Here is an 18,552-nt window from a genome sequence, read left to right as displayed (position 1 = left end):
TATGGCTCGTATTTTTCCAGCCGGATCACGTTTGGCGCACTTCCAAGCAAGATCGGAAATGGCCCCTAAATGTTTTACATGTACACCGGTGACGTAAGTACACAAATACCAGCGTTAAGAGGGCATCAAACTCACCTAGACACCACTGCTCCTGATACTGTTACAACAATACAGTCACAGATATGTTGCACACTGATTCACATAAGCAATACCGCAAATATTACAGTGTCAATAAAAACATAGTTTCACATATAGGCCACATTTAGGCCCTCAATTGTCTAATATAAAGTTATTTCTCTGCCCTGTCATATATTCCTCCTGGCTTTCTGCAAGTAGATAGTTACAGTTAGGACCTAGTTTCCAAAGGACAAGCATTTTTTTTTAGGAAGAAAACCATTGAAAACGTCTGCTATTGTGCAGCTGAGGGTGTCAGATTGAAGTCAACCTTTCTTTGACAGCAGTCTAAAAACTTTACATACATACAACTTGTATCCTACAGAGTTAATTCTAAAGAATGACTGCCATTTCACTATCAGACAATACATTTCTATTTCCTTTTCTTACTACTAGACACACAAGCCAAAATGGCAACTTACCTCGTAAGGCACACTTTATTTCAGGACATCGGTCAACACTATATACCATAATACTACAGTAACAGTGGTGTCTGTCCACTGTCTCTCACTCTCTCTCTGCTGGAACTTTGGGGATTGTTGCAGGCCTCAACCTTAGCTTCATTGACCATAATAGATATGAAACTTAAATCCCTACATCAATCCAAAATATTTGAAAGTTTTTTCTCTCAAACAGTGTAACAAATTACAATTCTTTAAATTGTTTCAGAAGCCTATCTACAACTGCATTTGATCTCTATTCATAATCTCACCGTGTTTTTCACAGCTTCTTACCTTTGCTTTTTTCATCTCTGCCACCTCTGACTGAAGCTTTTTCAACTCCCGCTCGTAGCGTGACTGATTCTTCAAGAGCCGTGCATGCTCCTTCTGGGCCATTTGGAGTTTTTGAAGGTCCCGGTTCATCTCCTTCAAGCGCTTCTCATAGTCTGACTTGATCTTGTTGGCCTTTTCCTCTGTGTAGCACTCCATAGAGCCTACAGTGTACAAGGGAATACAAGTTTATATTAGACAGATAAAAATAACAGAAAGAAACTGCATAAATACAATATTCCAGGGATGCCAGAGGAAAGAGAAGCTGTGAAAGTGGAATACAGAGTTGTCAAACAGCTAGGCAGGCAGGGCCCAGCTGCAAACCTGTTACCCTAAAAAGCACATATCCTAGCTATCACAGAAGTGTAACATTACTTGCAACACAATGTAAAAGTACATTGAAGTAAACCCTTTTCTGTTTAATTAAATTAGAATGTGAGGTAATTTTTGGTTTCGTTAGAGAAAAAAATCAAACAAATTTTAAAAAACGTTCTGCTATACTGTACACTCTCTTTAACAACTTTCTATTTACTGACCTTTTGTTTGTTCGTGAAATTTCCATTTCCCACAGCTTCCTCTACACCTGCCACATTTGTTTTTTCTCTGTTTTCCAATCTTTTTCTATCACCTAGTACTGTCTATTTAATTGCTATCAGTAGAGAATACTGTTATTTTTCAGTTGCATTTGTACAATAAAAATGTTTCTAGTCAAATACACTATCAGCAATTAGGAAACAATACTTCCGGTTACATGGTGGTATGTAATTTGTAATTTGATGTTTCTTCTATTTTTTTCTACCAGTTGTAGTGAAGAAAAGACTGCACCATTTTTCAGAAATATATAATAACAATTCTGCTTGAGAGAGATATTGGGTAATTTTTCAACTGATAATGAAACTTAGATCCTTCATAAACCTAGCTCTGCCACACCAGAGGGAGAAGTTAAAATCACTGCCTTGCAGAACTCACCAAAATCTCTGGAGTCAGAACTGCAAACCCACGACCTGGCTTTATACAAGATGTTGCACTTTTCTGGTATGAATATATATACTGCTGTCCTGGAGTTCCCACACCTATCTCATGGGGTATTTTGAGACCTCTGTCACAGTTTAGTAAAATAGCGTTAGTGGGTTAGCTTTCAGCACCTATCTCATGCTGCTCCATTCTTGGCGATGTATAACTTCTTCACTTATTTTCGTAGCACTAAGGAGCTGCAGACTACAAACACATCTGAATCCCGATAGCACCCAAATAAAGATCCTAAAACCTGGTTCAAGATGGTTTAGCTGCACAATCTTACTCCATGTTTAGATCTCAACTGAAAATAAGTGTATTCAGGACTTAATTTTGAAAGTATGTTTCCTGAATATCAAATCCAAATATTGCTTGGCCATATTATCTATGTCAAAATATCTGTAGTACAAAAACATTGAGATTTTAAATATTATGGGTAAGTGTATATTTATATCTAATATTGTGGATTTAATATAGTTTTTATGTGTTTCAGATTACGTTAATTTTTTTTAAATGAATATCGAAGTATATGTTACATTATTGCTTTTGTACGTAATAATTGTCTATATATGTACTTTTTGGGGGTTTTGAGCACTATTGTTGAAAGTGGTGGTAGTGTTTCTTTTAAAGATGTGCCTATTTGTTTTGCAAAGTGTTATTTTTAAATATAATTATCATTGAATCTAAAAAATAAATAGGTTTCTTACTTTTTATGTCATACATCATATAAATTAAATACGTTGGCATTAATTAGTAATTATGTGTGTAAATGTGTTCAAATTAAATTATTTTGTAAAACCTACTGGCATTCTAGAATTATTCCATTTTATTTGTTTAGATTTTATTTTGGCTCTGAGTTTAAAAACATTAAATATTATGTATGCAACATAATAATAGTAAACAAATATTAAGATAATAAATTTACAAATATTTCTACATTAATTCAATATAATTTGTACAGTACACCTAATTATAAATTACATTTGTGGGATTGTTTTTAATTGTTTAATATTAATGCATATACATTAAATGTTTTAAAACATGTTTGCAGTTAGAGTATTAATTTTGCCCTCAATGTGTGTTGTACTGGAGTTAGAATAGTAATTCTGAACCATACCCCTCCCCCAAGATGTATGAACCTTCTCTAATATTAGATTAGTAAATTGGACCCTCACCCTCAATTACATGCACTTTCCCCAGTGTTCCTGTGACTGGTTCTAGAACTGTAAATCTGAACCCCCATTTCCAATGCTTGTAGGGCTGGCATTAGAATAGTAAATCTGCCCCACTCAAATGTATAAATTTTTCTCAATGTTAATTTTAATGGAGTTAGAACAGAAACTCTCACCCCTCCCCAAAACGTATTCACTCACCTTCCATAATGTAAGTATGACAGTTTTTAGAATAGAAAATCTAACATGCCCTCCTGTTCACTCGATTATATGAATTTTCTCCAATATTTGTGGGGCTGAAGATGAAATATCAAATATGACTATCCACAAATATATTAACTTTCCTTAATGTTAGTAGGATTGGGGTTAAAAAACTAAACATGACTCCCCCCTCCAGTTATATGCATTTTAGCAAGTGTTTGTGGGTTTGAGGTTAAAATAGTAAATCTGATCTCCTCCTCACTTAACCCTACAAATAATTCCATATTACCAAAGTGTTGCAGTCCAGAGTATTCTGCGGTGCTATGGATGTTTGTTGAGAGATTTGCATGATGGAAATTAAACAATGAGAAGGTAAGAAGAGGAGGGTGTTCACCAGCTATTTGAGATGTATTATGGGACTCAAGTCTTATTAGATCGGATCTTTGGACATACATTTTAAGCTTCTCTGATGGTGACATTTCCTGGTGTCACATATTTATAAGGAAGGAGTGGTATGACTCTGTAAGAGAAGATTTAACTCCAGCAAAGTCTGTCATAAAGTATTGGCATAGGACTTGTGTAAAGGTAATCATGCCCCACTTGTTGTGTTAGGCAAAATAAATTATCAGACAGAGGGTGGTCAAGAGAATTGAGTATCCACCAAGATGTACGTTGGCCAAGGTTGTTTAGCAATTCCAGGCCAAGACACAAAAGCAGAAGACTAAAGGGAGTGACCTTCTTGTTGGGCTACTTAAGGATACTCTCAGATTTTGGGAAATGTGTGTTTGGAGTGTGTATGATTGTGATGGTCAGGTACGAATGAGAGGTAATGAATAGCAAGTGGGGTGGTTTGTGATATATTTTGTAATCTTTGTTATTTAAATTATATATTTCTTGCGGTATAAAGAAGTGCAATCAGGAGGTTTTCTATGAAAAATAAGAATAATATGAAAACATGTTGCACAATATGTTTTTAAAAATATGACATGTTTGTAAACTAAAGTAATTTATGAATAATGGAATAATTATTTGAAAGAGGTTTCTGTGTCAGTGACTATGTTGGATTAATTCCTGGTCTCAATGAAGAAGGGTTAAGCAGGAATGTTTATTCATAATTGATGATATCCAGCCCAAACCTGATGCATTTGAAAATACAATGCTGCTATGTCCTACGTTTAAGACTCTGATGGTAAAATATGTGAAAATTGGTATTGATTGAGAATAGTATCCACAATTAATTAATTAATTGCAAGTTTATATAGCGCTAGGATCGACTCACGGAGGAGTATCTCCGCGCTTCGACCGCTGCGAAACCCTTCCTGGCTTCCCTGAGAGATGGTCCCTTAATGGGTATCTCCAGGGTGAGACCAGGCATCCCCGGCGGTCTGGTGGGGCCGTTAGTGCAGATGAGGCAAGCTTATGCCCAGAGTTGCCGAGTGTGATCGCTGATCAGAGTGGGCACCGAGGCGAGAGAATTATCGAGTCCGCTGACCCTGGTCCAGAAACCTGCCGCGTCGGGAATCGAACCCTGGTCCCGGGCCGTCCTCTGCTCTCGGGTCTGCCGCCTCTAACCAGTGAGCCACACTACTGCACAATGCTAGTGGCGCCTTTGGATTCTGATGTCAGTTGAATTCAGAGAGGATTGCTTTAGTGGACCTATTTGTTATGCATTTAGGAGGGTCTGACATGATTCACAATATTTTTTTATTGTTATATGGACAATTCTATCTAATAAACTTTATTTATTTAAAACAAGTATATGCACTTTCCCCAATCTTTTTGCGGGGCTGGATTTGGAAGAGTAAATCTGCCCCTGCACTTTGCCCAATAATCCCGAAACTGGAGTTAGCATAGTAAATCTGATCCCTTTTACCCCTTATAAGTACACTTACCTCACAATTTATAGGACTGAGTTAGAATAGCAAAATCGACTTCCTACCCCAAAATAACACACATTCCACAACGTTAGTAAGAGTGGAAATAGAATATTTAAACTAATTTCTTCCCCTTTCCCACACATATGCACTTTCCCAATTTTAGTTGGATTTGAGTTGAATAGTAAATCTGACCTTCACCAATTATATCCACTTTCCTTGTTTGTTGGTTTGGAATTAGAATCCTAAATCTGACCCCCAAAGTATCTATTGTTTCACCTATGCTTTTTGCACAGGATGAAGAATAGCAAATCCCATCCCTACATTAAATTAAATATATTTCCACAATGTTTGTAAGATTTACTCTAATGGAATATTTTTACAGTTTTCATTTTTGAACGGAGTTTTATAATTATATTTTAGATGTGTATGTCATTTATTAAAGAATTTAGAAAAGAGTTGATATTGATTTGAATATTATTTAGATTATTTAAAATGAATATGTGTTGAGATGTCTAATGTAAAATGTTATATTTATTAACTTTCAAATGTTTTAAATGCATGTTTTTTTCATTAAATGACATTAATTTGTTTTGTGAAAAAACGAAATTATGTATGTTTTTGCAGGTATTCAATGTAATTTATATAGTATGCTCAGAGAAAGGTGTGTTACATATAATTACACATCTTAAAACTTCAATTGTATTTATAATTGTTTTATTTAAATATGAAACATACATTTAAAAGTTAGGAAATTAGAAATACAGTTAATTTGCTTACTTTTGTTCTAAAAATTACTTTTATACGCGATATGTAATTCTGAAACAATTGACATGTTTAAACCTTTATCACCATTTATAAAAAGTTTTTATTTTAATTATCTTAATATTTTGTAACACTATAATTTCATAGTAGATATTTTGTTAGATCCAATGTTATTTTAAAAATACTATCTTATTATAGTTATTATTTTGGTAGCAGATATTGTAATGCTATTTGCAGACTATATTTTGGAAGTAGATATTTTAGTCATTTAATTTTAAGTATAAAAAGTTGTTAAATTGGTAGTAGATATTTTTACATTAATATTTTGGTACATAGATATGTTTTAGTAGATACGTAGGACTAAAAACAATTCTAGCTTGCGGTTATGGCACAAGATCAAAATCCTTGTAGGGTGCAGGGTTGTTTGTTCTAATCATGCATCTAATTGTTAAGTAATGGACAATAGTTCCATCATCAATTTGGAAATTAATCTTAGGAGACGTGATAATCTTCGGAAAACTACTAAGATTCTACCACAATTGTGATCTCATATAGCCCAAAATGCAATATTTTCCAAAGTGTTATTCATATCACCCAATATGTGAAGAGCTTTATAAAACCATCTGCAACCCTCAGTTATGTGGCAGCAACCCCCGTTCCCTAGGCAGCATTTTGTGGTGGAACACAAAATTATAGGGCCTCCCTGCAGAATGTGATGAGGGGCCCCTGCGTATCCCATATTTCACAAATCTTTATTGGTCTTCAGCTCAATGGGGGCCCCCTATAGGGTTGAGGTTCCCCCTGTGCTTCAGGGTTGGCACGGCCTGCATTACACCCCTGGCCGCATTGTCCATTAACCCCTTCGTGTGGGATTCTCTGAGTCATTTTACGGCTGATATTTCCAGGGCAATCAATGACTGCTTCTCAAGATGCCACAATAGTTGGTATGTGACAGGATATGTAAATCTCCTGGCCTTAATAGCTTGCATACGGACCATTCATTAGAAATGGTTTAATTCATCTAATGTCATATAGTTGGAGTAGCATTGAGGTACAGACAACATAACATTCCAAGCATGGACACAAGTTGGTGCTTCTTTAGCCTCAAAGATAAACACCTCTCACCATTTAGCCTGTTCATACAAGCTCTCCAGATGAACACAGTTAAATGTGATTGTGGGTTCCTTCATGAGCCATTTAACTGCTGGTCCACTCACTAATATCCCTTCCGCATGGTTACATTCACATTGATTAGTTAAATAATACTTGACTAAATATACATGTAGCAAATCGTGGCTGAGGGAAAACGTAATGTGAAAGAGTGATAATGTTGTTAATATTTATCAACCAAAAAGCAGACATTACTTTGTATGAATTTAATCACCCCTCTGCCTACCTCTGATTGCAGTTCTGATCAATTTGGTGGCTCTGACTTTCTGTCAGTCAAAGAACCATGTCTAAGTTTCAAAGTGTCTTGTGAGGTATTCTGACTTAGGGCCTAATTACTAGTTTGGCGGTCCACTGGACCGCCAAACCTGTGGTGGAGGTGAGGTGGCAGTCAAGGACCGCCGCACCAGCAGTCCTACGATTGTATTATGACTATGGCGGTCAGACCGCTATAGGACCGCCGTAACTGCCAGGGCTGCCCCATGATGAAGCATGACACAGATTTTTGTGTGTGAGGGCAGTTTTAACACCCTGGTGTGTTTCCCACCCGTAGATCACAGCGATTACAAGCACAAAGCCCCCATTCTACTTGTCTGTGTGTAAGTTGTTTTAGGAGGTCGAAGTGGGGCGATATTTCCTCCTACCCCTTATCTTTTGTGTGTGCTGTGCTGCAAGAGCCATTGCCAGGAACACTAACATCCTCGTTGCACTGTGCTGAATCTCTTGATTGTGATTTGGTTATAGCTCTTTCGGTACTTACTGAGGTTCTGCAGCACACGGTCTCTCTCGAGCTGTGTGTCGCGGATCTTGTTCTGCAGCAGGATCAGCTTCTCCTCATACTGCTGTTTCAGGGTCTGCAGGCGTCGTTGGCTGTTCTCCAGCTCGTCTATCAGTTTCTGCTTGATCTCAATCTCACAGGTCAGGTCTGCCAAATCAGCCTGGAGGTTGACTGCTGTGACAAGGGAAATGTAAGCAACAACATATTCCCCCACGTTTATCCTCCCTATAAAAGTCATATATTTATCTGTTCTGCCTATGTGACAATGTGGGGAAAGACAACCCTAACAACTCTTCACTCTTGACCGCCTTCATCCTGAGTCCCCACAGACTGCAAAGACAGCAGCTCTTCGGCTTCTCCTTTCTCCACACCCAGTGGCCCTCTCATACCCCATGACACATCCCTTGCTTATCACATCCTTTTGCATGTCTCGCTTCATCTGCTACGTCGCTCTTTCAGCTGTATTTCCACTCCTACAGTGCTTTAATGTGCATAACTGGGTAATACTACAGTAGCATCCATGCAAATGGCACTACCCTGAACAATTATAGTTTTTCTTTTGCTAACAGCCTTTTTAAATGAATTGTAGTTACTTTTGGGGAGTGTCTTTTTAAAACTTCAATGGGCCCCTTACTCTCTCACCAGGTCTGCCATCAGCAAAGTTCAGAGTGGCAGATCTGCTTCCATTTTGGTGCTCTTCTGTGTAGGGTTGCCCTGTAAACACTAATGTTCTTGTATAGAAAACCCAAGAAATTTCTTGAACGTGCAGGGATTACTCCGAAGACATCTAAGACTTTTCAAATTGGAACATATACACAAAAAATTGGTACATTTCCCAGGCCCACGTGGTCGTTGGTTGGTGGAAAACGGAACAGGAGTCAAGGAGATAAAGTTATTTGGGGGCAGAGACATGGGGACTGGAGTCAGGATGGGCGATGAGACAATCAGGCAGGAGTAGAGGAGGCGACACAGAGAGGGTGCCCACTCAGGATTTCTTCCCCAATGTAGCTCCTGCTGCACTTGAGCAGAGTACTTCAGGTAAACTCCTCCCCAACAATGGAAAACCCATGACCTAGCCGCCACTCTTTATGGATTCAGATTCTACTTAAAAAGAGATCTTGCCTTATTCATGTCCATAATACATGCAGGTAATTCTGTTATAGATCCCTGGTTATGTGCTACTGCTTAAAGAAAAAGTGAACCTTCACTTCATCTGTGTGCAAGGATTAGGCATTTCTTTGTTCCCCAGAGGTCTCGTGTCTGTTGTAGCCACTCATCAATGGATGGTTTGCAGCATGAACAAGCCTTATGAGTGCCAATGTCCACATGTACAGATGTATCTATACGATGCATACTGTAAACATATGTGTCCCTATGCACACAAGCATGTAAATAAAAAAAAGGCATCACTATAACAAAATCTGATGTCAGAACCCTGGTAATCAGAACAAAAATTGTAATGTCCTTCCTAAAGTAATGAGAGTCGTTTTTTAATGTTATATTCCATTCCTTGGGGCCAATATATGAAGCCCGCTGATCTCATATTGTATCGAGGTCTAGGGAATTATTACAAGTTCCTGTTTGGCAGATGTTCATGATTCATCAAGACAGTGGTGGGTACATTTCCTCTGGAGACTTTAAGACCCATTTATTCAGGAAAGGAGTTTAAACATAATACATTTTTGAACTGCCAGCCAATGAGGAGATAAACTCGCCCCAGAGATGATCTCCAATCTTTTGATATTAATAGTCAGATGCCATGGGAAGGTGGACCTGAATGGGTTCATTCTGGAATGACATAACGTACAGTCATATTGAAAAAAAATTAACAAAATTATTGTCATGTTCTGTTTATTTCTGTTGAAAGGGGTTTGGAAGATGAATGAAGTAATAATAAAAATGATGTTTAAAACAAAAGAATTATATGGGCATCTGCAGCCTGAACATCCTGCAGTTTCGCAATTTGATATTGGGGAAGCCACTCAAAAAAGCATCCCTGTAGCTGAGTCTGGAAGATATTAATGTCCCAATTATTATGTCATGGTGCTTCTTACTGATGCATCGAACTGACAGTTTGAGACGTCTAAGACAGAAGATGCCTGGTTTATCAAACTCATCCTTGATAGTACCTTTAATGACAGTACCGCCCCTGTTCATTAATGCTACTGCTCCCTTTACTCACCCTTCTCCTCGGCATCCGACTCAGAGTCCACCAGGCTCTCTTCGCTACCCGAGTCTTCATCCTCGTCCTCTCTGCCATCCTCTTCTTCACAGCCGCTTTCATCTCGCTCCTCCTCTTCCTCCTGAGCAGCAGAACATGAGACGAGCCATTTTTAATGAAACAGCGAAATTACGCAAATACATCAGCAAGACACCATATGTATCAACACATTTCCCCATAGACACAGAATGGCCAAAACCCTTTGATACATCTGGCCCTATAGACACGTAGATAGTGACGGCAGAAAAAGACTGCCTGTCCCATCTGGGGTTCCTATTTTCATGCCGTTAAATCATAATGTGCACTTTGACTTTAATAACCGTAGGCTTTCTAGCATGTGTCAGAATGAAGAAACCACGTGCTTAAAATAATTGAAGGACGACAAAACAGCATCAGCAAAAAAAAAAAACACTTGTCATGAAAAATTACTGAGTTAATAAAGAATAGTCCAAAATGAGTTCTCCTTTCTCGAACTTGGCCACATAAAAGTGGGAGTAGGTTTCGAAAATGAGGGCGGCCTGCAGAAAAGATTAAGTAGAAGCTTCAGACTTCTTATATGTTTAAATGTAACAATATAAAGCCTCACATTGCAGAAACCACCTTCATGAAGGTGTGCTCGAATTCTATTTTTATTTGGAATCGGAAGGCATATCTGGTTGCAGTTGTAAAATAAAGCCTGAAATTGCAAAAGCAACACTTTTGCTGTTTCTTTTAGCTATATAAAGACGATGCCTTGAATTCAGGTGCAAAATTTAATAAAAAACTATAATATATTTTCACCTGTTTTTTACATCAGGAAATGCGCCCTCGCTCTGCCTGATGCCTGCTAAAGGGAAGGCCTACTATATTTCCCTATAAAGCATATGGCAAAAGAAACAGTCATTCAACCGTTGCGACACACCGGAAGGAAACAAGCTGTATCCAAGGCTGGGATTTACTTTGAGCTCATAAACGTGTGTTCGTAAACGAATACTAAAGGTTTTTTACCCCATATTGTTGGCTGCAACCTTCCGCGTTTACACGCCTTAAAACGATGCAGACGTATCAGTATCACCCAGTGATGATATAAAAGATACGGAGAGAGCGAGGCCCAATGGGAAGGCGTCATTCATCGCTTTCGTTACAGTTTATTTATTAAAATCAATCCAAAATGCGAGGTTATTTATTTAATATACTGTGTGAAGAAGTCTTGGCTTAGTACCAACACAGTGCCTTGAATATTACGCAGTAGCAGGTCAACGATGCTACAATACAAAGCATCTGGAAAGAAATAGTGGCCTGGCCTTTATTTCATTGATTCGATGCACAACAAACATAACCGGCCTCACTTATTATATTCTGGACTTGCATTCTCCGCCCAGATTTGACTCGAACCCACATTTCGCAAACTTCAAATGCCTTTAACGCATGTCATCTTTTACTGGGAAACTTTGAAGGGAGCTCGCGCACTACATATAAATGGCCAGATGGTGGCAGTTGGGGACCAAACATTGTAAGGGAGCTTCGGCGAAAGAAGACGCGTGTGTGATATATCAATCTAAAATGCAATAAAAAAAAGACACCTGGAAGTTTAGCTTTATGGTAAGATTGGGAGTTAAAATAGCCCTATGAGTTTAACCCACTATCTCAGCAAAGCAGGTAAAAAGAAGTGAGGTCAGTCAGTTATTCCACAGAATCAAAACTTGAATTAGAACGAGCATTGACAATGTCACTGCTCTGGCTAATATTTGAAAATGACTCAACATTCATCATTACACTGATGCATCCATTGACTCACCCAATGTCTCATGCATTCACAAAAACACACATACAACTCAATAAATATAGGCAGGAAACGGGTAAAAATAAAAAATAAAATACATGACCTCATCTAAACATGGCAGGCATTTGCTTAGAATAAAAAAAAGCCATCTAGCAATGGTATTATACATAGTGCATTATTCTTTTAAAGTTTTAATCTGGCTGCTACATTCAAAACCTGCGTCTTAAAGCGACAAAACAATGATACACTATGCACAATACCATTACAAGATGTCCACTCAGCAAACATTCTTTTTTTGCATATTTCATATAGCGCGAACTCGACCCGAAGGTATTGGAGCGCTTTACATGAGCACCGGTTACTTACACATTCAGGCACGGGGAGATTAAGTGATTTGCTCAGAATCACAGGATGTGACCACGATCCCGAGGCTCAAACCCTGGTTTCCAGCACCAAAGTCGGCAGTCTAACCGACGGACCAAATCCTCAGACAAACATTGTTCTGGGTGGCGAATTTGGAATGGTATTGTGCAGAGTGTATCATTGTTGTACCGATCTAAAATGCGCAGAATAATGATTCTAAATGGAGTGGCCATCTTATAACAGGAAGCCAATGGTACAAAATGCAGAATACCATTCAAAGGTGGCAGTGACCATGTGACATGCGATGCACTACAGAATAAATGAGCAGCCAGCAAGTTGCCCAGTGCGACAGTAGGGTGCGCTGCAGGACACTCTAAAAAATACAAACAAAAAAGTAAAAGGATACAAATGAAAGTAGACCTATGTAAAGAAAAACATGGGAAACTAAAGGCTTGATACATATACTCTCTAACTGATGCCCAACCATTTTCAGACAGATATGCTTATGTGATCAGGCTAATTTCACAGTTCAACATGGATGAAGTAGGATGACCATGCCCGTGCTCTTTGCTGCCATGGGTGGAGAGTATGAAAGCCACTCTAACAGAATAATGACAGAAAAGGGGCAACCCAAAGTCCCTCTGTGCTAGCATAGGTATGTATGTATGTATATATATATATATTCGTGATTTTTTTTTAAATCCTGAACCTGGCAGACAACTAAGCGAGTTATGCCCATCTCACAATCTAGCAGTGATTATCAGAGTAAATCTTCTACCACCAGAGTTTGCCTGATTGGATAACTAACACCAAGGCAACTATTAGGGACACAATCATGAAGTTATAAAATATATACAACATTTATTTAGAAAAACAACATAAATCCCTCCAAAGAGGGCCTAAAAAGGGGTATCACGATGCAGATATAGCACATGGGTAACCTACATCAAAGGCATGGCTACTTCGGTAATGAATGAGATTCCATGTAACAAAATTCCTGTCTCTGGACTCAAGCACAGTGTAATGTCAAACTAGCCTTCAATGCCTATTAGCTCTGGCATATATGAATGAATGATTACGCACTTATATAGCGCATGGCTACCCGGAGGCATCCCAGCGCATTAAAACAACCGGTTCATTCCTCCGTGGTTCAGGGGAAAAGGAAGGTTTTTAAAAGTTTCCTGAACCTCAGATGGTTAGATTCCAATCGGATGATGTCGGGAAGCTGGTTCCAGAATTTCGAAGCCTGTAGGGAGAAGCATCTACCACCCATACGGGTCCTTTTTATCTTAGGAACACTCAAGAATTTTTTATTGCTTGACCTTAGAGTACGTGGAATGTGGTGGAGTTGAAACATAGGTTGGATCAAGGCTGGTTCCGAGTCTACCATGGCCTTATGCACAATGGTCATTGCCTTGAACCAAATCCTGTGCTGTACTGGGAGTCAGTGCAGCTGACATAGCGCAGGCTTAGCCAAGCTCCTCTTAGGGATATCCAACAGCAGTCGTGCCACACAGTTTTGGGCTGTCTGTAGGATTTTGATGGTTCCCTGAGGAGCACCGAGATTAAGTGCATTCGCGTAATCCAGCCGTGATAGGATCAATGCCTATACCAGCAGGCGCCTGGCTTCAAAAGGGAGGAGTTTAAGAATCTTCCTTATTAGTCTTATGAGGGCATAGCAAGTAGCCGCCACCTTGCGAGATTGAACCAAGAAGCTAAGAGTAGGGTCAAGCCAAACACCTAAACTCTTAATTTGTTTCTTGGGGGAAGGGGGTTGGCCAAGATTACTAGGCCACCAGGCATCAACGTTAGTAGGTGCATCATGTCCTAACATCATGATTTCAGTTTGTGTACCGTTCAGCTTCAGGAAGGACTCGTCCATCCAGTTGAGTCCTTCACTTAGGCATGCGGAAAGATTTTTACAAGCAGTGTCCTGTCCAGAGAGTGAAATTATTAACTGGGTGTCATCGGCGTACGTGACCAGTTGCACCCCCAGGGAAGAACCACCTCAGCCAACGGCCTCATGTAAATGTTAAACATGGTAGGACTGAGGGAGGATCCCTGGGGGACGCCGCACTGCAGGGACATCTGAATTGAAATTCCCTCCTCCTCAAGGACAGCAAAAGTTCTGTCCGTGAGAAAGGATTGAAGCCACTTCAAGCAACACCTGAGACCTGCACTTCACTCAGCCTTTGAATCATGATGGTATGATTGACAGTGTCGAAGGCTGCGCTTAGATCTAATAAGATGATAACGGCGCAGCTTCCAGCATCCACGATTTTCCTAGCGTCTTCGGCCACTGCAATGAGGGCGGTCTCTGTGCCCTGTTTACGCCTAAAGCCCGACTGGGTGGGATGGAGGGATTTGTTGTTTTCTAGAAAGGTAGATAATATTGAATTCACATGCTTTTCGGCCAGCTTACTAGTGCCCGGCAGTAAGGAAATGGGGCGATAATTAGCCCACTCCTCCGGGTCCATGTTAGGTTTTTTTAAGAGTGCCTTCACTCTAGCCTGCTTCCATGAGGGTGGAACGAGACTCGCTGCAAGGGAAGAGTGAATTACCTCCTGGATGACTGGAGCCACCATCTCTGATACCATCTTAAGAATGGTAGGAGGGGCAGCATCGGCGGGGGAGCCGGACTTAAGGTTTCCCAGCAGTTGCTGCACGGTAGAAAGATCAAGCGGATTGAACAAATTGAGCCCAACCAGCCCTAGGGGAGGGGGACGGAGTGGTACCAGGTCCACTTGCTGAAATAAAGAATAGATATTAGCCACTGTAGCGGCAAAAAAGTTTGCTAATTCATCGCAGCGTTTCTGTGCGAGTAGGGGATCACTAAGGGGGCTGGGGGGAGTAACCAGTGATTTAAAAATGTTGAAAATTGCCCACGGGGAATTTGAGGCAGAAGATATCTTTCCTTGGTAATAGCTTGACTGGGTTATTTTTATTTTATTTGTATAAGTCCGCAATGCAGTTTCTATAATTCCCTTTATTGGTCTCGGAGTATCTCTTTCCTCCATTTTCTTTCATACCGTTTACAGATTTGTTTAAGAGATTTTAGTTCAGGAGTGAATCAAGCTTTTTTATTAACGCCGGTCCGATGGCAGAGTTCAGTTTTGGCAGAGTTACGTCAAGTGAGGACTCCAGCCAATTGTTAAGAAGGGTGTTTGCCGTTAAAGGGTCGGAGCTGCAGGCCGGCACATTCATTTTGAGGTTCGTGGTCCATTTATCTACTAATAACTTAGACCAAATACGGCTAGGTTTTTTTGTTGTAGTTACCGGGAGAACCTGCTCACAGGGGAACCACGAAAAAGATAAAAGCGCATGATCCGACCAAGGGACTATCAGAGATTCCTCAAAGCTAAGATTATTAAGATTAGTAAAAAAGTGATCAAGAGTGTGTCCTGCTCTGTGCATGGGGCCTTTGACTAATTGTTTTAAATGGAGCACCTCCAGACCTGCCGTAAGATTCTGCCATGCAGGAGTGTTAGGAACATCCAGGTGAATATTAAAATCCCCCAAGATGGAAAAATTGGGAGAAGGACTGGAATAATTTATGACAATGTTTGGGAGCTCGTCGCAGAATCTGGCATGTGCCCCTAGAGGGCGATAAAGAAGTATCCCAGAGAGAGTGCATATAGGGGAGAAGGAAACAGCAAACATCATACTCTCGCAATCCGGAATAGGGCAACTCGAAGACCTACAGCCATAGCTATTTTTATAAATAATTGCAATGCCCCCCCCTCGCCCATCATCCCGATCTTGTCTCAGGATAGCATAATTTAAGGGTAAGGCCCGGACAAAATCCGGATCTGAGCATGAGTTGGTCCATGTTTCGGTTAAAAAGAGCACATCAAGGTCTCTCTCTTCCAGTAACATGCCAATCTCAGTCGCATGTTTCGGGAGGGAGCGACAATTAAGCAGTGCTAGTGACAAAGGCTTAATCTTACAAGATGCTTGCGCTGTCGGTACTTCCGATATGACTTCAAACTTACAATAGGGGCAGGATCTCTGAGCCATATCTCCGGCCAAAGTATTTGTGCATCTCGTGCTTTCCCTCTCTCTAAGTCCAAGGAGCTGTTCCTTACTGTAGCTGTAATTAACCTTGCCTGGAGTGGGTTGTGCAGGGAGACTGGGCCCGGGGCCCGACCTAGCCTGGACAGGCCCAGACGGGCTTTCCTTAGGCGCTCCTTTGGCACGTTGAAGGTGCGTCCGCTGCACGTGTCCGCTGCGCGGAGGCATGCCCGTCTGTTTTTATGCTGGCGCAGAGCGCAGAGCGCCTCCAACGCCTAGACTGCTACCCTGGGTTAACCTCCCCAAGATGGCCACTATAATTTTCCAGCCGCCTCCGAGTGAGTGTGATGCTCAGCGCCTATTCGGCTGAGTAAGGGTGAGTGCGGTGGTGGGTTAAAAATAGGCAAAATGCCGAACTAAAGATCTTTAAGGTTAAAAAGCACAAAGTACATGCAGAAATACGCGCAACACAACTCCCGGCTTCCGCCTCAGGAGAACAACTAGGTCTAGGCATATATTTTCATAATAAGTATGTCTCGTCTCCTGTCTGTGTCATTGCTTTTCATAATAAAGAAATCAAACCTTTGGCATGAGTGAAACGATCATGTCTATTGCCTTTATCATTGACTGGTCGCCATAACCAGCTCCACTATATTGCAATATATTCTTTCCCACAAGGCAACTGCCAGGCACACGGGCATAAAATGAACATATATACAACACTACAGCTACCAAAACAATAAACCTCACTTCCTAGGAGTGATAAACAAGGATTATCAAAGTGCAAATCTTCTACCCTCGGAGTTTGGTAGGGGGGGTAACAAACACTAAAGCCCATGCCTACTACAGTAATCTGTGTGATTCCGTGTAACAAAATACAGCTCTACGGGCTTTAGCAATCCACCTTTAAAGACTATTGGTGCTTTTAGCATATGTACTTCACACAAAAATACATGTTTCCTATGGTCTTTGTTGTAACTTTTCATCATAAGCACATGAGGCCTATAGCCTTGATCATTGGTTATAACCATAACAAACCCAGTCCTGCTGTATCGAGCAGAAGCTTTCCCACAAGGCAAACAGAGCAAGCACTCAGCAGTAGCACAGCGGCTTCTGCCCAGACAAATGCTGGGCTCATGGAATCAATATGTCGACTGATCCTTCTCACGATAGTGCTTCTTGTGGCTCAGTCTGCTATTCACATTAGCTGTGCTATGTAGCCAGATCTAAAAAGTGTCATTATTACCACTTGAGAATGTGCAGCTACTATTCCAATTATCTTTTACATAGGTACAAATATTTTGTTACGCATGAGAGACATCTGCCCGAAGAACAGTTTAATAAGACAATTATTGTACAGGGGAGAGAAATTGGAGTGAAAGAAAAGCAAAGTGGAAAATGAAACTGAGAGAAAAGACGAAGAATGGAGTATCTGCAAAAAGTCATGTGAAAACAGACCTAAATGTTGAATTCCAACAAGGAAAACTGACCCTTCAACATGTGACACTGTGTATGACTAGTTGAAAATTAGCCTCTGCATCATGTAGAAAGAAATATATAGCATGCACAGAGAAGAAATAGCTTGTGAAGTGCAGCCATGTAGCAAACTCAAAAAGACCTACCAACCTTTCCATCTGTGTCAAATCATATCTCAACTTATATGAGTGCATGGTTCCCACAAAGCTGCCTCTTTGGTCCAGGTGGGGACAGGCTTTCCTTTCTTTCTTGTACAAAGGATCTGTACCTCTCATTAGAAACTGTACAAGAAGCCTTTGTAGTGCACAGATATTAAACTGTACCAGTTCTACTCGTTATGCATCAACGTGTGGTAGGGCTTTAAGTACACGTTGATTGGTGGATGAATGCGAGAGACATATCAGTGGTATTTTTGAGAGTTCTAAGCTATCACTCAAAACAGTCATTACCCGCCACCTGTCCTCACACCCAAAGGCAAACAACTTCCTAAGCAACTACCAGTCAGGTTTTAGAGACCCCGCTGAGGCAATGAGGCCACTTTTCTCAACATCAGGGAAAAACTTTTTGAGGAGCGTGACCAAGGACTACTTTCCTCTTGAATCTTTCATCTGCTTTCAATACCATAGACCATTATATCTTACTGAACAATGTGTCCTCGTCAGCCCAGTTACCTGGTCCTGTTTTGAGTCAATAGGCTAAGCTGTTTCCATCAAGTAAACTTGCACTACTCATCTCCAAAACCATAAATATCCACTGGGGAGTTCACCAAGGCTCTGGACTGTCACTTCACATAACAACCCTTAC

The 18,552-nt window shown here is 40.3% G+C and overlaps 1 protein-coding gene across 5 annotated transcripts in view; it reads right to left on the bottom strand.

The window, feature by feature from the left end:
• The window catches only part of KIF21B (kinesin family member 21B), a 413,924-nt gene that overhangs the window by 134,659 nt on the left and 260,713 nt on the right, over positions 1-18,552 (bottom strand). For 3 of the 5 annotated variants that reach the window (XM_086923173.1, XM_086923170.1, XM_086923172.1), the window contains exons 13-15: positions 10,098-10,218; positions 7,898-8,089; positions 909-1,108 (exon numbers count right to left, since the gene is read on the bottom strand). In XM_086923173.1, the coding sequence (XP_086779299.1) occupies positions 909-1,108; positions 7,898-8,089; positions 10,098-10,218 (513 nt within the window). The remainder of the gene's footprint in view (positions 1-908; positions 1,109-7,897; positions 8,090-10,097; positions 10,219-18,552) is intronic. The other 2 variants (XM_086923171.1, XM_086923174.1) reach the window with 1 other exon arrangement.

Source organism: Lissotriton vulgaris, chromosome 5 (genome assembly GCF_964263255.1).
Source record: "Lissotriton vulgaris chromosome 5, aLisVul1.2, whole genome shotgun sequence".
In the NCBI taxonomy this organism is placed as follows: Eukaryota; Metazoa; Chordata; class Amphibia; order Caudata; family Salamandridae; genus Lissotriton; species Lissotriton vulgaris.
The sequence above is the reverse complement of the archived record's forward strand: the minus strand, read 5'-3'. Positions and strand labels throughout refer to the sequence as shown.